This window comes from Tauraco erythrolophus, chromosome 7, assembly GCF_009769465.1.
Source record: "Tauraco erythrolophus isolate bTauEry1 chromosome 7, bTauEry1.pri, whole genome shotgun sequence".
Taxonomy (NCBI): domain Eukaryota; kingdom Metazoa; phylum Chordata; class Aves; order Musophagiformes; family Musophagidae; genus Tauraco; species Tauraco erythrolophus.
Window position 1 is genome coordinate 64,618,636 of NC_141471.1, and position 26,114 is coordinate 64,644,749.

The following is a 26,114-nucleotide window of genomic DNA, read 5'->3' on the forward strand; positions in this document are numbered from 1 at the left end:
ATGCAGAGAGTAAGGTAAGTATTTAAAATTACTAAAGTTCAAATAGTATATCTTCTTTGGGCTGATAGAACAAGCTTTGCCTAAGAATAAGTTTCTTAGCATTAAATTTCGTGGCATTTCATCACTTATAAAAAAAATAATTTTTATACACACCACTATATATAGTCAGCTGCATGTGTCTGAACCCCTATGGCTTTCTTCAATCATCTGTTAAACTCTTCCTTTAGTCCTTAGGAATAATAGATTATTAATCTGTGTTTAAAGACCAAATAAAGAGACACATCATTACCTGTTTACCTTAATCTTTGACACTAAAAACATATACAGCAACTTTGGAACCTGTAAATGTTCCTTCTTTTCTTAGAAGAATGTTCCTTCTTTTCTTAATTCTAAGGTCATTCCTATGATTGAAATTCTTGACTGCTCAGCAATCCAGGTAACCACATTAACCACTGTAACTACGAACCATTCCATGATTTTTAGGATTCCATGAATCAAAACAAGCAAAGCAAGTCAATCCAAGTTTAGGAAGCATCTTTCCTTAATTCACTGTCCTCAAGGAATGGTCTGACAAATAGGTTTCTCTACAAGTCTGTCTTGATTAACATAAACCCCACCAAATCTTGCATACAGTATGTTACACATTTTAACAGATATCTTACTTCTTTTAAGCAATAGATTCAAAGGTAGGAAGAGCAAAGAAACCACTGAAATTTATAAAATGACCGTTTAGTGAAAAAAGTCACATACTCCTGCTTTTTCTCAGATCCATTTTCAAACATCCCAATCACTTCAGCTGCAAGAGCAACAATGACAAACCTCGAAAACATTTCATGAAGCACCAAAAACCTATTATGGGTTTTATTCATCTTAGAATTAGTGCAATAATCATGGTGGGGTGGAGTTCTACTTGCTTTTGTAAAACTGAAATAAACTTTCTTTAGCCCACTCCAGTGGAGTTATACAAAAGTAATAAACAAAAACCAGTTATTTTAATATCAGTAACATGTTCTGTATTTCCTTTGGCAAAAAAAGTATGCATCCTTCACGCTAGATTTAATGCAACCCAACGTGACTTTGACCAAACTGAAATATTTGGCATTATGTTCATGTTGCAGATTTATTCAACTGAATTACATCTACCCTACACTGATTTCAAAGAACATTTTTAGGTATTTAGCATTAATTGTATCCCCAGAGGAACCAATTACAATTATTTGTCTGTATTTTTACAACAAACAGCCCATACTCAACAGCCAAGCATTTAAAACAGTAGAAGTATTTTAAAACTCGAGAAGAAATATGTGGTTATCTTCCAAAGGAAGAAGAGTAAGTTGCAAGTAGATGATGGTTTTTGGAATGTTTTGATGTGTATTGAAAGCCTGAAGTTTAAGTGCTCTTAAAAGCAAAATAAATTTATTACATTTTGAGAAAGTCTCGAAAACGAAGACTCACACGTTTCTTTCTCTCTCTGCCTCCTTTATTCATTCGTTTTACATCGTTGCCTTTTCCAGACTCGGCACAATCTGGGATTGGATGCTCGGTGTGAAGGGTGAAGGTCCTCTCCAGGTTTGCAGAGGTGCTTAGCCCACTTCAGTTCCGTAAAAGCTGTACGTGTGCCACATCCACAACCGCACGGAAACAGCGGAGTCTGTCGCTGGAAGTAAGGCACTGATTTTGACAAACACTGGCCACGGATTGCTCAACCTTCTGAAGCGTGTCTTTTTTTCAGCTGTGTCCTGATTTATCCTAACGCCAGCGATTTACTATATCTGCAGTAAATCCCTACGTTTCAAAAAGATCAAAATGGGAGAAGCTGAAGGTGACCCGTTCTTACTATCCAGTTGACTACAAATCTGGGTTTCATCAACACTTTTGCAGTTTGCTCAACTATCCGAACGTCTCTAAGCCGACGTCTCTTTTTAGAGTCGGTCTTATAACAACGGAGACAAATCATTGATATTTGCCTCTACCTTACCCAAGGATTTCGCTCTCGTTTGACTGAAAAGTCTTGCAGCAGTTCCAGAAATGCCATGTGCAGTCAGGTCAGCAGAGGGTGCTCAAGATTGGCGTTAGCTCCTCTTTCCCAAAGATCGCTGTCCCTAACGCAGCGCCCAGCCTGGCACCCAGCCTTCCCGGGCCACCTGGATTCCGTATGATCCGCCTTACCCGACAGCATTTACCTCGTTTAGTTTGAAACGTTCAGAGTTAATTACTCGAAGGGCTTTAACGATTCGGGTCATGTACTCAAACTGTTCTATTTCTTTCTCAGCAAAAAGTTACGCTTCGTACACCCTTACAGAGCCACTGACTTGCACCTTAAGGTGCTGTGTGACCACACGTTCTCCAACGTCACTATGTATTTATCGCACACACGAATGATGAAAACGTGCACAGAGCATATTAAGAAACTGAAAACGTTCACAGCTTCTTGAACTCTGGCATCCATGTAGGGATTGTGCTGTGTTAGTAACATACCCTCCTCCTATTAGAAGCTATCCACTGAAAACATTCTCTCAAGACCACCCATCAATTTAGAATAATTACTTCAAGAATCTAAGCTAACTAGTCGTGTTGGAGACTTCACCAACCGAAAGTATTCGCAGAGCAAAACTCTAAACACAGTCATTTTTTCAACTTAAAACAATCTAGGTACACAAGATTTCACACGAAGACATTCAGAGTTTCTAAGCACTCACCATCCTCCTTACATCTGACCAAAATTGGTAAGACGTGGAATTTGGGAGGGAAAAAGATCAAGATGTAAAAGATGTTTGATTTCACACTGGAACACTATCTTCTAATTCACATTTCATCTGTAACTTTTACAAATGCTTGTTACATCTTCGTTAAGCTTGATGATCACCAGCTTTAACTCAAGACTCTTCTAGCGTACTGTCATGTAATCTGCTCTTTTAATGGTCAGAACACAGACTAAGCAGCTTGACACACTACATACTATTATTAAAACATACTCAATGGAGATGGCATTTTTTTCAAATCTGAGAAGATTAAAAAGCACGGCTTGCTCTCTCACAGACAAAAATAATAAGCTTTGCCAAAGTAACCGCGAAACTAGCATGGGGAGAACTGGTCCCCAAGTTTTTATTGCGCAGAATTTGCTATCATATAAGTAAGAAAATACAAAAAATTGTGATCTATGCAAAAAAAAAGTAAAAGACATAGCTCAGTAAGAGTCCTACTTCCTTCAAGAACAACAATTATAAAAGAGACCTAACAAATTGATAGCAACAGCTAGCTGGCTCATTTGTGTAAATTTTCCAATTCTAATAGATCTACACTCCAGACCATATGGCTGACTGGTCTAAATAACTTTTTCATCCAGAAAGCTCCACGCATTTGTCACTGTAGCGACTGAATTTGTGTTTTACATATATGTATAGATCTCATAAATGGTATGAGAACTTTGTAACTCCTTCAAAGACGTCTTCGAAATTAAGCAACCACTTGAAAACACGTATCTAAAGAAACCTAACATTTGCTTACTCTACATTAAAAATCAGATATTAGTAACTCAGCTCCTCGTAGAATAGCTGTTAGCAGAGATTACTACAGAGTTTATCTCACAACAGGGCTAGGGGAAGAGAGGTCAGAGCTAAGGCTACCAAAACACGTGGCAATTTTGCCATTAAAAATTCAATTCAATAAATGCAGCCAAGAACCCACAAAGTTTAAGCTTAAGTTTTACAATTTCATTTTATCCCAAATCAACGGTAAGCTTAAAGGCAGTTAAAAGGTCTTGGTTTTTTCTTCCATCCTACTCAGGGTTAAATTGAGAAATGCATTTGAAAATTTCTTTCCGTGTAAATTACAGACATTATTTCATTAAACCTTGCTATTTTAAAAGTTACAAGAAAGTTGGAAAAAGCACTTCATCGGGAAACCGTGGCACACATTAAATTGGTGCTTATGCCATAAAAACACACGGAAATCAAAGTTTCTTCACAGAACTGTAATTGAAGTAATGTGGCACATATGAAACACGATTAAAAAGTGACTGAGGCAACTTTCTGAAGATGGATCCACCAATAAATGCGTGTGAATAAATAAAAACTGCAGGAGGAATTAAAACCATCTCCAATGGCTGTATGCAGCGATTCTTTCACTGGTGGAGCACTTTTGGAATCTCTCTCCTCCTCTGCTGTACCTCAACTCTATCATCCAACCTGTCTCCGCACAGGACCGGACGCAAACACCACCCCCCAGGTTTTCTTCCCCAGGAAATCAGGTTAAAAACACACACACATCACAAAGCATCCCAGTTTGTCTCAAAACATTTCTATCTGAATGCTATTCATAAGAAATATAAGGACGTACAAAAATATTCAAGAATGCAGAAAAAAAAAAGTATGAGAAGGGAATTTGTAAGGCAGTTTATTTCTGGCTAACAGAATCCCAGCCAGGAAAAAGCCAGAGCTTTTGTCTCCATCCCTACCTATTCTTGAGCATAAAATCACATTTGCATGCAAGCTGTGAAGAAAAGTTTTGGAAACTTCTAAGATGCATTTTTAATTGGAGCTTAAAATCAAACAGGAGGAGCTTGGAAGCTGCTCAGTATGATGGAAAGAAGCAGTAGTCTCTCTGAAGATTAATTACACATCAGAATACAGGGGAAAATGCCAAAGAAGAGGGGGATGGGGGAAGCCACCTTAAGTCTGAGTGGAAATACCCAAAATATGTCCAGAGTAAATGTCCACAACCGTTGAAGGCGCAAGAAAAACAATTCTTCCCAACTGAGACTTCTAGATCAGGTTTGATATGCAACCTCTCACTAGTATTATGCACATACATGAATTTTGAGACTCAACTCTGCGGTAGGAATTATGACATGAAATCCAGAATTTCTAGCTCAATTTTAAAACACTGACGCAGTTACAAATAAAACTGACTTTCTGGAAGAAGTATCAAAATTTTGAGAGGAGAAATATCAACTTTTTTTCCTCTACACAGTTACGTGTTATTCAGAATTTATACAATTTCTATGCTATTTGTGTCTCCTGTCCTAAAGTAAACACAAAATATGTTTAAAGAGAATTCAGTAGAATACGTTGCCTTGAAATGATTCTTGTTGGGATCATGCAAACAATTTTGGAATAAATATTGCCCACAGTCTTGTTCACAGAGATCAAAAGTAATTCATTGCTTTTCTGTCCAAATATCCAAAAGAGCTGTAAACATGTACAAATGCATATACATATTTTGATTTTTATACTTAATTACATAACTGGTTTTATTCACAGAGAGCTTAATACTTCAAAAATTCTGATTTCCTAAGGTTTGAGAACTGACATTCAGTATGAAGATTCAGCAACCAAGCAGTGTGCGTGCATGCGTGTGCACGGGGTGGTCATTTTTTTAAACAAAATCTCATCTGCAAAAAATTAACTTTATTATATCAGCACATTTTTGAGGTTTTTGGCATCGTTAAATTTATCAGCTGAAATAGCCTTAGTGCTATTGGGTCAACATCAACAAAAAAATCGTACCACCGAAGTGAACTCCTGCTTTTTGTGTTTAAATCCTTGAAGACGTTTTATGAACCATTTCAGACTTAATGGTTTGTAAGCAATCCCAACAGTTGGGAATTGTGGGAAAAGTTGCCCAGATTGACAGATCAAGTGAAAAGGTCTGTATTAATTTCCAAATAAAGAAATGCAAGGAGTGGTATTTCACTATGATTATACTCTAAAGTACCAATTAGAACGCATCAGAAACTAGAGCAAGTTGACACTCTACAATAAAGCAAATAATTTCCAGTTGGAGGGGCAGAAAATGTTAATATGCAATGTTCAAGACTACAAGAATCTTTGTAAAAGGAAGTAGCTAATAAGGTTTAATGATGCATGTCAGGAAGCCACAGTATGTAGGGAAACACAGCTGGCTTCATTTTGTAAACTATTTGATATACACATCTTTCTCGTTCACGATTATCAGCTGTGCAAGTGCCACAGGGGACAGTTTAGCCTTCAGATCAGGATATTCTTCTTGTTCTCTAAATTACAAGTAAAATACATTAATATAATATGGTGCTGTAGGCTAGTGCCCTGACTAAAGCTTATCAGCTTACAGGAAAGATTAAAGAACTCTTCTGTGAGATTCAGTTGGAACAATCTTACCAGAATAAACTGGCTGAATAAACTCAAATAATAAATATATTCAGAATACAAATCTACACGTGTTTTTGGACGTCGGGCTAAACCCTGAGAGCCACGAAAACAAACCTGAAATGTCATTTATATGAATTCACGCCATTTCACGACGCGGGCACTTCATTTGTTATTAAATTAATATTAATAAAGAAATCATGGCTGTTATTGATTGCAGCTAGAGAAAGCAGGAGCTTCCTGCTTTCCTGCAAGCCGAGATGCTCGGAGTGACTGCAATATGCAGGTGACAGCAATTAGCAGCAGATGACAGAAGCACTTGGAATTTGTACCAGATGGCAGCTAAGGGTCATTGGAAGCTAGCAAACCAGCAAACCTTCCACAAGGAAACTGGTGGGTAGTACAACTATAAAACTCCTAAGTTACTCCGAAATAAATTATTCAGGTTCTTCAAGAAAACTGAAAGGTCAAAGAAGAATATAAAAACATGATGCAAGGCATTAAAAGCTCACCTGTTGTTTACAGAATTAAATATATTTGAAAGCAAAACACTACAGAGTGAATCTAACGTCACGATGGGGAGAGCGGCTACAAAACCAGGAGCACCACCAGCCAAGGTATTTGTTAAACAACTCAAACACAGGAAGGGCTAGAGAAACACACCTTTTCTCCACTGCAAGAGTAGGAAGCTGACTGAGTAGATGCACGATTAGGTGCATCTCATTCACAACAATTCATAGAATCATAGAATGGCACAGGCTGGAAGGGACCTCAGAGATCATCTAATCCAACCTCCCTGTCATGGGCAGGGACGCCTCTCAACTAGACCAGGCTACTCAAGGTTCCGTCCAACCTGGCCTTGAACACCTCCAGGGAGGGGGCATCCACAACCTCTCTGGGCAATTTATTCCAAAGTCTCACCACCCTCGTACTGAAGAATTTCTTCCTAAGACCTAATCTAAATCTGTTCTCCTTCAACTTAAACCCATTTCCCCTTGTCCTATCAATGGACACTCTTGTAAAAAGTCCCCCCCCAGCCTTCCTATAAGTTCCCTTCAGGAATTGGAAGGCAGCTATTAGGTCCCCCCGAAGTCTTCTCTCTTCAAGGCTGAACAATCCCAGCTCCTGCAACCTGTCCTCGTAGCAGAGACGCTCCAGCCCATGGATCATCTTTGTGGACCTCCTCCGAACATGCTCCAACAAATCTATGTCTCTTATGGTGGGGACACCAGAACTGGACACAGTATTCGAGGTGGGGTTTCACAAGAGCAGAGTAGAGGGGGAGAATCACCTCTCGTGACCTGCTGACCACGCTTCTCTTGACACATCCCAGGATGCGGTTGGCCTTCTGGGCCACATGAGCGCACTGCCGGCTCATGTTGAGCTTCTCATCCATAAACACCTCCAAATCCTTCTCTTCAGGGCTGCTGTCAACCCACTCTGTGCCCAGTTTGTATTTGTGCCTAGGGCTGGCCCGACCCAGGTGAAGGATGTTGCATTTTGACTTGTTGAAGCTCATGCAGTTTGCACTGGCCCAATTCTCAAGCCTATCAAGGCCTGTCTGGATGGCATCTCTTCCCTCAAATTAATTTCCCCCAGCCACACCTCTGAACCTGTAAACACACACAAATTTGCTTCATTTTTTTTTTTAACTGCAAATCCAGAGAGGTTTCCTTACACGGAGAACAGCCCTGCAGCAGGTACTGCATAAACCACCTCCCCAAGCCAAGTGGACTTGAGTGTAAAAGAGAAGTAACGATGCAGTAACAGCTGAAACAAAAACTCAAAAGTGAGAATAAGAGGTGGCCATACAGCCAGAACCTTTGGCTAAATGGGATGGCAGGGAATTTCGAAAGTGTATTTAGAGAAGGTTAATGAAATGGGTACTCGGGGGCTTATGGGGAATCTCTTCCCACGTATCAAACTGTTACGGAATCAACCACGCGTTCAGAAGCCGAAGCCAACGACTTGATAGCGGAGCAGACAACAGACACATGAGTTGCACTGGAAGAAGCTTTAAAAGCAAGATGCCAGTGCTGGATAGGAGGCAGCACATGGAAGAATGCAGATGGACCTGAAGAAGTGAACCAGGATCATGATCTTCATCATGGCACAACGAGCGCAAATTTACCGTGACGGTATTTTTCAAGGTAAACAAACTGTGACGGATGAAGAACATTCTTTGAGAATTTCAGCTTATCAAAGAATTAAACCACCTGCTTCACAAAGGTGCTGCACAGTCAGAGAAAAAGGATGATGTGTGAGATCTGTGTGGAGATGAACAAAAGAAAGGAGTAGGTGGAACTACTAAAAATATTAGAGAGACCAGAATAATAGGGTCGAGAAGCAGAACAAGACAAGGGGGAAGGGTAGTGTGAAGAAAGGGACACGCAATACAAAGCAGAGTACTGGTGCTGGCAGAGTCACAATGAGAAATAGAGACCATACGTGTAGTAGGCAATTAAAACACAAAGAATCAAACAATTTTTCAACAGTTCCATCAAAAAAAGGAAACAAACAACTGCCCAACCACTTTCAAACTTAAACTGGAAAGAAAGCTCTACGTGATATGAAGAAGAAGGAGAAAAAGAAAAAAAAAAATCAAGCCTATCTCTCAAACCCTGAAGGCATCAGTAAGAATCTGATTTTCAGCTGAGTCACAAAGTCATCTATCTTTGCTTTTATAAAAGAAAATATTTGAGTGGATTCCTTGGAGACTATGAGATTAAGAAAAGATTCCACAAAGTCTTCGAATCATAAAAGAAATGAAACTAAACGCTGTTTTGTATAAACAGTGTTTTGGGATGTGTTCCAAAAGATACGATGGGAAGGGAAATAGCTTTAAGAACACGAAGAGCAATCCACTCTTTGCAAACTAATCCACAACCTAAACCACATTATTTTCATCCAATACAAGCTGGAATACTGATTTTAATGCTAAACCTACCCACAAGCTTTCACTCTGAGCTGAGGTATATAAGGGCAAAGATCCCATTTATTAAGAATATGACAAGCTGGTTACTTTAAGTGCCCAAACAGAACTAAGCAAATTATCTTAGTTATGATCGCTATGTTCAGCCTATATCAAAACAAATACTATGCCCTGATATGTACAGAACTTTCCTCTCCCACTGTAGACTAAGATTTCGAGTGATGTGAATCATTATGGTTACTGAGCCTCTGGTACTTAGGGAAAAACATCAGATTTCAGCTGCATAAAAGAGGAAGTTTTCTAAATGAAAAGACGCAGAAGATGGGTGAGTTTGTACTCACTCTACATAAAAAGGCAGCTACCAGCTAAATAATGCCTGTAAAGCATCCCAATAAAAAACGTGAACATCAGATGAGTGCCTATCTCAAGAACACTCTACAGGTCCCAAAAATCCTAGTTTGACACTTAAAACATCTCTCTTTCATCATAATAATAATTAAAAAATAACTATACTTTGAACATACCCACCACAAAATCTAACCTCTCTATTCCCCCTCATAGAACTCCTTTCCCTATTGGAAAAAATTGCACAAATTCGGAAAGATATGAAAAGAATTGTACAAAGTAGAGAAAATGATGCAAAAGAAAAATGACGTCGGCTTGTCTAATAATCACTAGAGTTATCAAATCAAGGCATTAGGCACACCTGACCTTCTCCACAGCTGGAGTCTCAAGTTTTTCAAGCTGTAAGTATTCTGGTGATCGCCGCTTTGGCTTGTAGGTGCCAGCACCGCCCTGCAGGCAGAGCCTTGGGAAGGCTGAGCAGTTCTGAGCAGTTGGATGAGGTTCCAAGCACCATCTCAGAGGCACTGCCCTTCACCCCTACCCCCTCCACCTCCAGCAGCTGCGTTTTGCCCATGGCATGACCAACTCTGAACGGTCACGAAGCTGTAAGGAGCAGTGCCAGTGAAAAAGCAAACTCCTGCAACTGCTTAGCAGCAGCAGAGGCAGCGGCCGAGAGGAAAGAGCCATCAGGGATTGTCTCTTCTAGCAGCTCACTGGGATACTCAACACAAGCCAACTACAGAAGGAATCTCCCTTTCGCACTGTCTTCTGTAGAATGGTAAAATTTCAAATGGTTTCTACGTTTTACCAATTATTTGCTTTAGCCTCGTTTGTTACATGTAAAATAGACTGTACTTCTGGTGAATAAACAACAAGTTGTTGCTATTTCACAGCTCGATCTACTTTAAGAGTGGCTTAGATTCTTTTTGTAAGATTGATGTCCCATCTCTGGAAGTGTTCAAGGCCAGGTTGGATGAGGCTTTGGGCAACCTGGTGTAGTGGAGGGTGTCCCTGCCCATGGCAGGGGGGTTGGAACGAGATGATCTCAGAGGTCCCTTTCAACCCAAACCATTCTGTGATTCTAAGATTGATCCATTTTAGGGACTCCTGCAGAAATGGTCTACTCCACCGTTGATCCTTCCTCAACCACTGGTGCGAAATGAAATTGAGCTGCTGAGACAAATTCTATACACATTCATGTTTAAAACATACTAAAAGAGAACAAAATCCAAGCGACTTTTAATGGGAGTTTCCAAAATGGGAAGTGATGTATCTCAGAACACCACCAAGTAAAATTCTTGCTGGAAATCACAAAAATTTAGGACTCTGAGATAGAGATTGCTTATGGCTAATCATTCACATTCTGGAACATATCAATTTTTATCCTCCTATATTCTTATAATAGGGAATGTATTTAACATTGTAGGAATTTTACAGCTCTGAATAAATTCTTGGGCTTAATGAAATCAATGGATGAGCTTGACACTAAATCTAAAGTATATAGTAAATCCAGAAATTTACCCAGAGTACAGAGACAGTTTTTTCTCATTCCCAAAGAGCCATTCTCTCGCTTGTTCTCTACATTGTTACGTAACAATTATTTTGCTTAGAAGGAATTTGTGTATTGTTGCACCTACTTTGCCTTGGGATTGCAAAGAGAAAGTGGTACCAGGGGAAGCAGAAATGTTGATTCAACATCCATGTCCCAAGCAGCACAGCACCGTGACGTAGCACAGACCACGTCTCCAGTCCAGCACTCCAGCAGCAACTGGGCTGGGTGACTCGAGCGCCGCGCAGCAACGCAGCGCACCACGGTAAATACATGTAGCCAGAAAAGATCTATCTCATGACTTGGTGCCCCCGTTGCATAATGTATTTAATTGTTGCTTTCAGAACAAATTAGAAGTTACGGCGCAGGTTATTCTGGGATGTCAACTTGTGACTTGATAGCAGGCCACATCATGGGACAACTCGTTCTCCAGCCCAAGGAGGTAACAGCAAAGTAGATAAGCAAGTGATCATCTAATATGATTTTCCAGATGCCAAAGAAAATACATTAGGATCAAGTTTGCTCCAAGGCTACAGGCATCATGTGCATGGAAATCCAACAGGCGCAGTATTTGAGATCCAACAGTACTATGAAACATTAAGTTGTAGGAGAAATGAAGTCCGACACCTTAAACCAACCACTCTCAGTTACTGGTTTGTTGTTTGTGGTTTTCCCTCCCCTCTCTTTGATCTCTCATGCCCCAGTCTTCCACTTGCACTATTACCATTTTATTACTTTTGGAAAGAAGAATGTAAAGAAGAGTATATAAAAAAAATACACCCTGCTATTTGAGAAACAGGGGTAATGTGGATAAAAACGCCCTGCCAAGTCTCTGAAATGAAGCTGTAAAGCGTGCTGTGAATAAAATACAGGAGTGTACAAAAAATCCTGGTACAACATACTGGTTTGCACTGAGTGAATTCTGTCCACACTGCACTCAAAGAAGTCAATCGAGACTTTCAGTCTTACTGTTTTCTTATAGTTTCAATATAGCAGTATAAATCTGGTATTCTTCCATTTTTCTATACATGAAAAAACTGAAAGCCTCAGTTCTTTTATGTGAAATTATACTTTTTCCATAGTATTCACCTGAGGATTGAAATCCCCACTTCCACACTTGGCTATTTCAGTTAATGGAGTTACTGGTAATGATAGGAGGTACATGTTCTTTCTGGCTCAGAGTGAAGGACACAGAATTTTTGCTTTTGGTTTGCCAAAACACTGCTGACCATTTCCATGCATCAACATTTCCATGTTCTAATCCCAGTTTTGGAAGAACAAGGGTGGCTCCTCTGTCCAGTTCTGGAGCCCCCAACATAAGAAGGACATGGACCAGTTGGAGAGGGTCCAGAGGAGGGCCATGAAGATGATAAGAGGGCTGGAGCACCTTTCCTATGAGGACAGGCTGAAAGAGTTGGGGCTGTTCAGCCTGGAGAAGAGGAGGCTCTGGGGTGACCTTATAGCGGTCTTCCAGTACCTCAAGGGGGCTCACAAGAAAGATGGGGAGAGGCTGCTCAGGAGGGCCTGTTGTGATAGGACAAGGGGTAATGGTTTTAAAATAGAGGGAGGTAGATTCAGATTGGATATTAGGAAAAAATTTTTTACCATGAGAGTTGTAGAACACTGGAACAGGTGGCCCAGAGAGGTGGTGGATGCTCCATCCCTGGAGACGTTCAAGGCCAGGTTGGACGAGGCCCTGAGCAACCTGATCTAGTTGGAGATGTCCCTGTTCCTTGCAGGGGGGTTGGACTAGATGACCTTTGAAGGTCCCTTCCAGCCCTAACCATTCTATGATTCAGCTCTTTCTTTACAAACTTTTCAGGAAAGATGCCTTTTGTCCTCCTCCTTACCTAACACCATTCCACCTATCTCATTGAGACATTCTAGTCTTTGGGACGGGCTACTCTATTTTCCACCTTTGCTACTTTTCTTCCTTTGCTCAGGGATGACAGCACATGGAGAGAAGAGTGCTGATAACACCTTATATGTATTTCCTCACGGCCTGATCCCAACAATTCTCCCATACACCAAGAGAGGGGTTCTTATACTTCAAGGGAAGCTGGTGGTTAAGCAGTTTCTTGGGCAGAAGCTCTGGGTACAGGGGACAAACTATGTTTGGGGACTACTTACTAACTGTGGGTGACAGCTTTCTCAATTTTGTGACATACAAAGAAGAGTTTTTAGGAGGATTAAGCACAGCACACCCTACTCCAATAAAAAGTGCTGCATAAGCCCTTTTCTTCTTATGCACCCTTGAAATTTGTCATCGAGCCACATAACAGTTTTCAAGGTTCTGCTTTCATCCTAGGCCCTACAGGCATCCAGCCAGAGAAAGCCATTCTTCTCAAATAGACTACGAACACCAAATTACCAAGTTAATAAGAAAAACATGCAAGGGGAGTTACTGGGCCCTTGCGTAACAGCGCAGCAGCAGGATGAAGCCCAAGGCCCTTCTGAAGCTCTTCAGGTAAGAGCAAAGTCGTGTTTGTGTTATCTGATGGGACGTCACGGGCCACTTTCTTCCCTTGGTCTACACCAACACGCACGATTCATGATGTGATTCTGCTTCCGTTGCGGAGACGACTGGTGGCACAGTACGGAAGAGCTACTAACGTTAACATAGATACTCACCGAAACGCACGTTAGACTCAGGAACGTCAGCTGTCGAGGTGGGACAGATAAGAATGGCTCACTAATGCAAGATGTTGGACAATCGAATTTAAGGATGTCCAAAAAAGTGTGTCAAGGCAGCAGGGGTGTTTATTTGAAGTATTGAAAACGCTACACTGAACAGCTAAATTTCCAGGAACACGTGAATCTGCTCCAGCCGCTCTATTTCACTCCAAAATAAAGGAGCAGATGGGAGATGGCCTTTTTTTAGGAAGTATTTTTCAAAAATTATTCTCTTAAAATGGGGGAGAGAGACAGACAAGCCTAGAGAATCCCTAACATTCTGTGATGCTTTTTAAAGGTAGAGAAGTAAATTTGGTCATGAAACATCAGGAAGAGTTTTGTGGGAGGAGAGAGCGAGAGACAGAGGGGTGAAGTGATTTTTGCCTCAGTTTACCAGAATAGAAATCTTTTTTGATCACTTCAAGGCTCACCAGTGAGGCCATTTCTAAATAACCACGGCAACAGACACACACAAAAACCAATACCACTTCTTAGACGTTCATTTGTGTTTTAAAAAACCCACTTCCACGAATGGTTACTAGGAAGTTTTACTTCTGATGTTAAAACAGAACAGCAGATGTCACAATATAAGGCAAAAAAAAAAAACCAAAAAAAAAAAGTGTTTTGAATGCTGCTTGTAAGGATTAGCAATACAAAACCTATTTTTGTACTAATCTGAAGCACACCAGGCAGATTACGTGCTGCAGCTCCTTCACAGAGGCTACTGGTTTCTCAGGAGTTCTATTTAAGATAATTTCTACTCATTTTGGTCCATCGCTGCGTACATTGAGCGTGCACATATACATATTGCACAGTCCAAGCCATTTTAATGTTTCAATCTTAGCACACAAAATGGAGGGAGATGGAAATACATGAGGGGACCTAGGTATATTGTGGTTTTTCACCTTGACCCCCAAAATCTGTTGCCGCTGATGGAAACGGGTCAGATTTGCAGAAGGGCTGTGCTGACGGTCTTGCTTTCTAGGAAGACCGAAACTGCAAAAGTGATTCTAAATTTAGAAAAAAAAAAAAAAAAAACCAAACCCCATCAACCTGTTCTGCGGTTTAGATTGTTAAGAATGAGAACATCATCGCAAAATGCCAGACAAAATAAATAAATAACCTTAGTTTGCTAATTTCCCTCTTGGTTAATTAACACCTATAAATGACCTTTAGCATTGACAAGTCCAACTTCATCCAGAAAGCCAAGGTTTAGGAATATCTATCCACATTGGATTGATTACTGATTACAGCATTGTGAGGAGCACAATTCAATCTGATTTTTTTTTTTTTTTTTTTTTTTTTTAAAGGCTGGAACTGCATTACTGAGTAAGCTGATGTGACTGCCAATGAGGTAAAATGCAGAGAGTCATTACACTATAATAATGTTGATGTTACCATTTCTACATTTATCTAAAGCACAGAACATATATCATTTTAGATGGAAATTAAACCTTGTCAGAAATAATTTTTCTTTATATTGTTTGGAATTAAAAACATACTGAATTGATCCATTAAGAAAATTCTCTTCTCTCTATCTTTGTGTTTTTCAGACCGTGTCTGCATCCTTAGGCAATGAAACAATTTTTGTAATTGTAATAAAACGACAAAGTGTTGACTTTAAGTTAAGAAAATTGTTGCTTGAATGACTAAATACTTCAGCAAACACAATAAATCCTTCGAAGTTTAAGATAGAGATACACTACATGCTTGAACAGGTACCTACATCTCACAGTTTTTCATATGTAAGTTTGCATAAACTTATTTCAGTTTTAATCTTCTGCTCAGTGTTTACAGAGCAGGTCTGCATCTCTAAATTTTAGTACTGGTTTAGTCAAAAAGCGTCCACCCTTAAGCAGGAAAACTAGAAATTTGCCATTAGAAAAACACAGTTTAGAGTCTAAAGTACAGCAGTAATGTTAGAATCCAGCAAGAAACACATGTGAAGCATCTACCTGTATTTCACTGAAGAGAGGAATGATAAAAAAGCCAAGCCCATGTATTTCTGGCTGATTTCTGGCCACACAAGTTTCAGTTTAGCGATGGAAATTGAGAATCACAGATCTCAGTGTTTGCTTTCTCCCAAAGCCAGAAGCGGTGAGCATCACCAAACTATATTCCCAAGAGCATATCGACACATTGTACAGGAAAATCTCTAGAATATTGTTTTTCTTCGTTTTCAAAGAGCAGCAGAGAGAGACAATCTGCCATTTGAAACCATTTCCAAACACTGTTTGGAAGAGGTCTTCTCTAAAGCAGAAGAGGGGAAGACTTATTTCCTCTCGAGTTCGCACCAATGTCAAAATTGATCAATTTAATTTCAATCTTGTTTCAGCAACAATTAGGTGCAGATTTTTTTTTTTTTTAAATATCTTAATCTCTCAACTGTAATATATCTCCTAATCTCAAAGACTGTTTTAGACTGCCTTTGCCCTCCTTTTAGCTCCTAATGCTACATATCCTATCCGACATGGAATCATTATCATCAAGCTTGAGAAAACACAGGAAGATTCCCATCCCAAACACACAGAGGAGGAATGAATGGACTTCTTGCTTGTCTACCTGCTGCAAGGTTACCCAGCACAGAACACCACCTCCAGGCAGTAAGCTTCTTTTCTTGCAGAAGTATGCAAACCAACCTCACCCCATGGTAGCAGACACAAAGACAGTAAGACACTAACTCCACAGAAAGGTGGAGTTAAAAGTTCATGTTAGAAAATGTTGACAACTGTTTTTCACGCTGAAGTACTGCATTTTATCACTTACTCATCTGTGATAAGTGTTTTTCTCGTTTCAGTTCCCAAATCCATCCTTACTGGTCACATTACTTGTTGGCTACTGCCTTAAACAGGGATGTTCACGCCATAAAGATAAAAAAAATCATAGAATCATGGAATGGTTTGGGTTGGAAGGGACTTCAAAGATCACCCAGTTCCAACCCCCCTGCCATGGGCAGGGACACCCTCCACTGCACCAGGTTGCCCAAAGCCTCATCCAACCTGGCCCCGCACACTTAAAAACCCCGCGCCAATATTATTGTGGAGGAATTGGTACACACAAGACTCATTTACACTTTTACAGAATAATTTGAAAGACAGTTGATGCAGAGCTGATGCAGCTGATGTAGAAGACAGGGTCTAGAGAAAGTCTTCACCTACTCGCTGTAAGATTAATTTTTAATTTTTAAAAAAATATTCTATAGAGCAACTACCAAGGCAGAGACATTTAAAGCAGGTAACTTTACATACACTATATTGTCATTCTTCATTTAGTAGATTACTATCAGTTAACTACGGTAGAAGGAACTAAGCACCTCCAAGGAGCAAGTGAGGATACATATTTACAATACTGAACATCTTAATACGTCAATGACTCCTTGAAAGGCCTTTGGGCAACTAACGAGCACGGTTTAGTTACACAAGTATCCCTTTTTTTATCCGTGGTAGATAAAATGCTATTTAAAAGCACGATTTCTAATTAGAATAGACTATATTCCAGTTGGCAGGGACTTAAAACGACCACCTAGTCCAACTGCTTGATCAGTTCAGAGCTGAGAAAAAAATTTTATTTAGGGTGTTGGCCTCGACCACCTCTCTAGGAAGCCTGTTTCGGTGTCTGACCACCCTATCAGTGAAGGAATGCTTCCTAATGTCCAGCCTAAACCTCCCTTGAATTGTTCCTAAGCTAATTATTTAAGACAGTGCCCATACACCGAAAGTGCAATACATGCCAGAAAACATTATTAAGATTTGCCTCTGTCAGTTTGTGCATATACATGCATGTGCACACATAATATTTTGCTGCTTAGTGCTTCATCAAAATTCTGAGTTTATTTAGGTTCCCACTGTAGATGAAAGAACACTACCTTTCATTGTCAGCAGCTGTAATGTTGAAGCAGAGGTGGTACATGTATTGTCATAATAGTAAAAACCACACTGCAGCTTGTCAACATGCTGCTGGATCCCTTCTTTGTAGGTTCACCTGCTGCTTCACCTTTTGCTGGTGAAAATTTGGAGCAACTGCTTTAATATTCATAGTCATTTTGAAAATATCAGGGAAATTTTAAACACAAATCCTTTTATCATTGTTTTCTGTGTGAAATATTAATGCAAAAAAAAATAATTAACAAACATTTACTAAAAAAAAAAAAATCTAATACACCTCCAGAATCTGTTGAATTTGGGTAAAGCGTGTTACATTTACGCATAATTCCTTATCAATTTACTATAGTAAATAATTTCATTTTAAGCACCTGTGAGAATTATTTATTACTCAGAAGTTGTTCAGAATTCTTAGAGAAAGATCCTGTTACTAACGGGCTCATCTTTGTATCAGATGGAACAGAAAATAATTACACACCATAAACACCCTGGTTCCATTTTACTCCATTATCTTAAAACGCGCGTTACAAAGATTAAAATAATAAAAGGCCATCTTAATCCACGTCATGGTACACATCACCTGTCTCTGTCGACGAGACATTTAAAAGCATCTCTTTATCAGAAACACAAATCAACACACTCAGGGGACTGCAATAACTGCTTCGAGCAATTTGGATTATCGTTTCATTCTGGATGCTCCTACTCAGAGCAACTTATGATGAATGGCGTGAAAATGGCAACCTGTCACAATTGGGTTTTTTCTAAACCTCTTGCCAGGGTTTTTTCTTCTCTTAATATAATTATCTTCTTACTAAACACAGGTCTAGGTTGTGAGGTACAGCCTATAACTGAAGTTTCGTTTCTTTCTAATTGAGGGCCCTCCCCAATTCACCTTGGAAACGTGACCGATGAGATGAAGAGCTATTTGCTTTGTTTTGAACGGAAAGAACCTTGTACAGAGGGAGGCATTCAAACTTCTGGTATCTCTGCAACACACAAATCTCTTGACAACGTTTCCACTGCTTACAAAAATCCCTGGAAGAGCGTTCTGGGTGCTGGCTGGAACCTCAGTTATCTTGCTCTGCTTCCTCTGGGCGCCCGAACAAATTTTAGTAGCTTGTTATAAACATTCCTTAAAACTACTGCGTAGCTTTGGCCAAATATTTGACAATAAAATAATCTGAGAGGAGCGAAGTGGGAATTAATATTGACCTGTGAGATAGAAGTATAAAAGTCTGAAGATGCACATTTATACTTGGAAGACAGATGTTTCCATTAGAACCTCTAACACTTCTCATACCAAAGTTCAGGTCAGCCCAGCACACACAAAACACATCGGAGTAAAAGCGTGTAGATTTTTGGGTTTAGGTACGCCTATTTTTTAAGCTTTATGAAAACAAAAGTAGGCAATGCCACAGTAAGGCCAGCTTACCTTATTTTTTGGATTAGATGTGTTCATCACACTGCGAGTTTCCTTGCCTGTGTAAATGACAACACCAATTACAGTTCCTGAAAAACAAAGAAAGAAAAAGTAAAACAGGCGTCAAGTAGCTAAGACCAAATTTGCCTGAATTAAAACCTGCAGTAATTTACAGTTCCTCAAACGAATCAATTGTATGAAAAAGCCCAAACATTTATCCAATGCATATAGTATTGTGAGTGTTGTTCTTCAGAATTGAGCAGCAAAGATCATTACAACCCCTTTAATTAACATCCATAAAAACAACAACGTGCCTTCATTCTTTTTAATGGCAACAATAGCTTCAATGTCACCGGTTAAAAACTTGTATTTGAACTTAAAATTGTTCCCAACTATTTTCAGAAGTTAACACACGGCATAAGTAACTGCCATTCACAAAAAGTACAAAAGTGAGGGCAGTGGTGCTGAGCACATCATACACAGATTGCCTAACAACGTAAAATCTAGTCCACCCAATTAATTACTTCGATAGAATCCCACACAAAAATATTCTCCTGTTCATCAACTTAGAACAATGATTCCCCAGTTCCAATATTTAGTCAATATATTTAGTCAACTTTTACTGGATGGTATAAGAAAACTTGGCTTTAGTATCACTAAATAAATTTTTATATTAAATACAAATATATTTTTTTTATTAACATGCCACTATCATGCTTTCTAGCACAAAATAAAACCCTTATTTCCATTGCTCTTTCAAGTGATCTGAAATGGCTTTATGGCACTACCACCAATAATGTGGTATTTTTTGTTGTCTTTATGCTATAAAGAAATAATTAACATAATTTGTCAGAAACACCTTGCATAGAAAACTTTAAAAACTGTAGGAGTATTACATATGTATCTGCCATTAAGTCACTTAACTTGCCTTTGGCAACCAGGACCACCCGCAAGATCTGCTATCGCTACTCTTGCAGCGTAACAGGTCAAAAAATTTGAAGAAACACACAAAGGAAAAAAAGAGTGTTAAAGATGTTGGCATTAAAGAAGGACATGGAGCTGCTGGAGCAGGTCCAGAGGAGGCCACGAAGATGATCCGAGGGCTGGAGCACCTCTGCTATGGAGACAGGCTGAGAGAGTTGGGGCTGTTCAGCCTGGAGAAGAGGAGGCTCCGGGATGATCTTATAGCAGCTTTCCAGTACCTAAAGGGCCTACAGGAAAGCTGGAGAGGGGCTTTTTACAAGGGTGTGTAGTGACAGGACACGGGGCAATGGATTTAAACTGAAAGAGGGCAGATTGTGGTTAGATATAAGAAAGAAACTTTTTACATTGACCGTGGTGAAAGAGTGGACCAGGTTGCCCAGAGAAGCTGTGGCTGCCCCATCCCTGGAAGTGTTCAAGACCAGGTTGGATGAGGCTTTGGGCAACCTGGTGTAGTGGAGGGTGTCCCTGCCCATGGCAGGGGGGTTGGAATTGGATGGTCTTTGAGGTCCCTTCCAACCTAAACCACTCCATGACTCTATAAAATTCTATTAATACAAATCTCTTAACAGACACCTTGGCAGGTGTCTCAGAGAACTGCATGAGCTTGTTTACAGTTTGAACCACATGAACATCACAGTAAACGGAGAACAGAACGTTAAAGTCCATGCTGTAGTGGACCTTTTGAGGCTTTTTAAAATTCAACTGTTGACTTTCTCTCTCCCTTTCCAAAAGGAAATCTACCATAGCTTTGAATAAGCACAAACTCCGTGGTCAGTGATGTCATGAACATAAATGATCTGAAAGATAAGTAATTTAATTAATGATAACCTAAGAGGTTTTCAAAATACTTCGTGGTTTAAATCACTTGGTTATATTTAAAGTTGTTTCTTCAAGAATAGCAGTTTTTCAAGTTTTCACTAACCAAAACTTCCTTTCCTTCAGGCACTATTATTAATTCCACAGCAATAATACAAATATTAAGAATGACACACAGACTCCGTACCTCGCTGCTACTTTTTTGAAACTCACTGGGATGTCGCCTATAAGTGGAAAAAGAATATTTTTTCTTATCTCACTTATTAAAAAATAACAAAAGAACGGCTGCACGCTTTGGACTTGAGAGAGGGGCTTTCGATTTCCACCCCTGCCAGAGGCTTCCAGTATGACCCTGGTAAATTGGTCTTTCTTCTTCCTGTTGTTTGGATAAACATCATACACGTGGTCACCAGATCTGTGTCAGGGCTTTACAGCAAGGGGCAGAAAGCATTTCAGATTTGGTAGCAGCAGGAACCCCCAACTAGATATCTAAACCATCAGTTCTTAGACTGGAATATCTTAGTATATAATATATATTAGGTGTGATAACATGTTATTTATTTTTCCATTTAGCTTACTGTTTTTCTAAGGGGTAAGGAGACTTTGAAACCAAGGAAAGTAAACACCTTCCAAAAGTACAAATTTGAGGAATCTCACTCTTTTGATCTTTATTTGTTGATATAAAAAGGCTGTGGAATACTTTATTCTTGAGATGTCTGACACTATAGGATTTTGTTGAACCAGTATGTTGGTTCCCGAAATTCAGAAAGAAAAAAATAGTCTTAAATGTTTTCTTGTCATAGAATCATAGAATCGTTAGGGCTGGAAGGGACCTTCAAAGGTCATCTAGTCCAACCCCCCTGCAAGGAACAGGGATATCTCCAACTAGATCAGGTTGCTCAGGGCCTCATCCAACATGGCCTTGAATGTCTCCAGGGATGGAGCATCCACCACCTCTCTGGTGGTGGACTTGTACTTGTCACTTGTACTGCTCTAGCTTTTTATTTTTTTTCCTGGAGGGTCCATTATTGTAGTATCCCAGTATTTTCACGAGCTTTGGTAATATGCATTCAACATGTAGTTGAGAAGATTCCTTGAAACCTTTATACACTTACATTTACTGTTACTGATCTGCAAGAGGATTGATTTGTGGTCTCTGTCCTCTAGAACTGTCAGGACATAGAATCATAGAATGGTTAGGGCTGGAAGGGACCTTCAAAGGTCATCTAGTCCAACCCCCCTGCAAGGAACAGGGATATCTCCAACTAGATCAGGTTGCTCAGGGCCTCGTCCAACCTGGCCTTGAACGTCTCCAGGGATGGAGCAAGCATCAGCAACTAGAGCTCAAGTTTTGTGAGGTATTCCCCACACAACTCTCCAAACACTTTTCCTAGCCTGACCTTGACCCTCTGTATCACTTTGACAAATAGCAACAGCAAGTGCTTTGGAGATGGTGGGCTCTCCCAGCTGATGCAATGTGTCCTATGTAGCATGTCAAAGGGAGTATCTGGAAGTTCAGCACATATTTAATCACTGGAAGGAGGAAAATGGGAAAGAGAACCCCTTGCCCATCAATTGTCCTGTATGTCCTATGGAAAACCTTTTTTAAAAATAAATAAGGTTTTGTATCTGCAACTCAGCTACATATTAATTTCCCGGGCATCGGTGATGCAGCTCCCTGTCTCCAACCCTGACACCAAGAGCATCAGCCAGTAATGGGTCAGTAACAGGTTGACCCAGAGTGCTTTGTAACAACCTCCAAGGGGCTGGCAAGGGCATAACGTAGTCCCAAAAGCAATGGGTCACATATTTGCTTGGCTTAGCAACAGATGATGCTTACAGAGCACTGGAGGAAGCAGTCTGCCAAGCCAGGATGCCTTAAAGACTGCTGTACTGGAAAGTCTTAAGGTAAAGAGATGTACAGGCAATGTATTTAAAAAAAACCCTAAAAATTCAAATTTGATTAGCTGAGCATCAAGTATCCTAAGTTAGCTACGTACATTCAACTTGGAAGTGAGCTGGAAACAACTGCATAATACTTCAGTTATCAACCAAATCTAGCACACCTTAATTTTAACAATCTGCTAATTATTTTGCCTTGTGGTCTTCTCCATGGCTATATGCACGACGCACCTGTAAGGCCTTATAAATTCCTTATTAGATAAGCAACAAACTGAAGGCAATAATTTCCTATTCTTCATTAAAGGCCTAATCTTGTCAAATGCTACAATTACCCCCACGGAGGTGCTGAGCAGTTCTCAAGGTCGGGATTTATGATGCCATACAGAACAAGGAAATATCCAAACAGAAATCTTATATGCTTGGTAAGTGCATTGCTTACATGAGAGAAGCACATTATCACAGTATTAAATTGCAGTTAATACATGGGATGACTTAAGTGAAATGAATCATATGCCAATGTTTAGATTAAGATGTAATTAATATGACAAAATCAGCTACTGAAGGAAATGATTTCTCTCTGCTGCCTTAATTCTGTATGCACATCACACCACCACTTTTAATTACTTGATCCCATCTTATTTTTCCCTTCAGAAGGGGCTGCAGCCTTGAAGAGCCATTCAATATTTTTACTTTGTAGCATTCAGTGAGTTGGTTGCCCTGAGTCTCACTCCACTAGCCAAAACCGCGCTCCAAGAAGAGAATTATCTTCTCCTGTGTTCTTCTACTGCCGTAATTAATAATGAACCTCAGTCCTTCATAAACAATGAAACCCTCGCAGGACCCCTCAGAGCAAACACACGACAAAGTATAAATTTTAAACTCAAAATTACTGATTCAGAATTACTGACTTTGCAAATGTCTACTCTTTGAGTGCAGTTTTTCCCCACGTATAAATTTGAGGAAAAGCCTGATAAAAGATTTTAAGCAAGCTTTACCCACAGCATGGAGCGTACATAAAAGAAAACCTCCTAACAAATGCAAAACCACCCTTGCTTTTCAGTAGGACTGTCCACAGAGCACTTTACAACCTGAAGTTTTAGCTAAACCAAAAAGGTCAGTGACTTTAGTGGGGTAGAAGGGGCAGCACTACTGCAACAGCAAAATTTAAGTAAAAAAAAAACCAAAACAAACACAAACAACTTTTAAGGAGGATTAAAAAGGTATGAAAATATTGTGAGCAGCATGATGAAACTGATGGAAAGGCAAATAGAGGAGCAAGAGATTAATAGCCTGGAAGACAAAAATATTTTCAAAAGCAATTAATATTTCACATTGGGAAAAAAAAAAAAACAGAAAAAAAAAAACAAACACAAAACCAAAACCCAAAAAAACCACCAAAGATACGCTTCCACAGAATTTTTTAGGCACATTAGCAGCTTTGCTATTGCAACACTCACCTGAAGCAACAACAGTGCTTGCCCATAATGTATTTTCTATGCTGAGGCTTTCATGAACTGCTGGATCAGTGTCTTCCTGTTAAAAATATGAACAGCTAATAAGTAAAAAACCCATCACAAAGACTCAAAGTTAAGAACAATGCTAAACCTAAATAAGAACAAGCTGCAGAAGATGTCTGCACCCTTGTATTGCATAATATTATCCACTGCACACACTTTCCTTGGCTGTATACACTCAAAAAAAAGAACTTTCCAAACAGTGACATACTGACTGAAGTTCCTCCTACTTAAACCCAGTTGTGTTCAGAGAACTGAAGTCAACAGTGTTTTAAAAGGAACATATATTTTTCCTCAGGTGTACCAAACTGCAGAAGAGTTTGCTACACCGAGCAGTTCAAGTGAGTTATGAACACCGACCACCAAAAATGAATACCCTGGTCTCTATGACAATTCAAATAATCTGTAATTCATACAATAAGTTATGGTCATCGTCATTTTGCAACCCAAGCAACATCACACCGACTTCAGGGAAGAACATTTAGACTTCCAACGAGAAATGCACACTTGTGTCGTCTTCCCACATAATACAAAACACAAATCCAATGGGAAAATACTTCCAGTAGGAAACAGCTTCCATGATTATTTTAAACTTTCCTTTCTTTCCTCCCCTCTCTTCTCCCAAGCAATAATGCTCCACAGATTGTAAACAGACTTGATCCCTCATTTGGAGCATACAGATTTGTTACTCAGTAGTAGGTGGGAAGTGTGCTGTTTGCAACCAAAGGAAATTTTAGGAGGTAGGATAATCGAGTATTTGATCAAATTACAGACTGTGCTAAACATTTTGCAGGAAAAGGGAGACCATGATTTACCAAAGTCCACAATAAATTCTACGTAGTGTCAATAATCAAAACCTACGTGCATTTTTCATCTCTATTTTGAAACAATCACCGAGCACAGGATAAGCTGCTTAAAAATCTCTGTTCCTAAAAAAGAAAAATCTCAAACTCAACCAACACATTTTCATGTGTACTTCAAAAAAGCCCTAGAGGGCAAAGGAACTATAGTACTTATTCTCTTAACTGAAGCAAAACCATTGTTTAAAAGGCACAGAGAACTATTCTGTCAAAAACAAGGGCAGGGAGGGAGGATATGGAATTAGCTATAAGAAGAAAAGCACAAGTTTTGAATCAAGACTCACACAAGAAATAAAAATTCTGTCAAGAATCATCAGTGTTCCACAAGACCAGACTTTCATTAAGAAAAAGGAGAAATATTTTTTCTCATCAAAGGAATGAATGCTGCAAGAATCACTTGCCATACTCCTGACAATGAAAATACATCAGGTTTGAGACAACAGCAACTGCAAGCCCGCTCTAACGGAGTAACATGATATAGAATCATAGAATGGGTGGGTTGGAAGGGACCTCAAAGATCATCTAGTTCCAACCCCCTGCCATGGGCAGGGACACCCTCCACTACACCACGTTGCCCAAAGCCTCATCCAACCTGGCCTTGAACACTGCCAGGGATGGGGCATCCACAACTTCTCTGGGCAACCTGTTCCAGTGCCTCACCACCCTCAGTGTAAAGAATTTCTTTCTTATATCTAACCACAATCTCCCCTCTTTCAGTTTAAAGCCATCACCCCTTGTCCTGTCACTACACACCCTTGCAAAAAGTCCCTCTCCAGCTTTCCTGTAGGCCCCCTTTAGGTACTGGAAGGCTGCTATAAGATCACCCCGGAGCCTTCTCTTCTCCAGGCTGAACAGCCCCAACTCTCTCAGCCTGTCTCCATAGCAGAGGTGCTCCAGCCCTCGGATCATCTCCGTGGCCTCCTCTGGACCCACTCCAGCAGCTCCATGTCCTTCTTGTGCTGGGGACTCCAGAGCTGAGCGCAGTATTCCAGGGGGGGTCTCACGAGAGCTGAGTAGAGGGGCAGAATCACTTCCCTCGACCTGCTGGCCACGCTGCTTTTGATATATCACATGGGAATTTTCAGTAGCTGGGGAGTACTACGAAAAGCAGAA

General features: G+C 39.9%; 1 protein-coding gene across 1 annotated transcript in view; it reads right to left on the reverse strand.

The window, feature by feature from the left end:
• The window catches only part of ATP9B (ATPase phospholipid transporting 9B), a 171,760-nt gene that overhangs the window by 59,161 nt on the left and 86,485 nt on the right, over window positions 1-26,114 (reverse strand). Inside the window, exons 10-11 of the mRNA XM_086615096.1 lie at window positions 24,085-24,160; window positions 18,938-19,014 (exon numbers count right to left, since the gene is read on the reverse strand). Coding sequence (XP_086471222.1) covers window positions 18,938-19,014; window positions 24,085-24,160 — 153 coding nt within the window. The remainder of the gene's footprint in view (window positions 1-18,937; window positions 19,015-24,084; window positions 24,161-26,114) is intronic.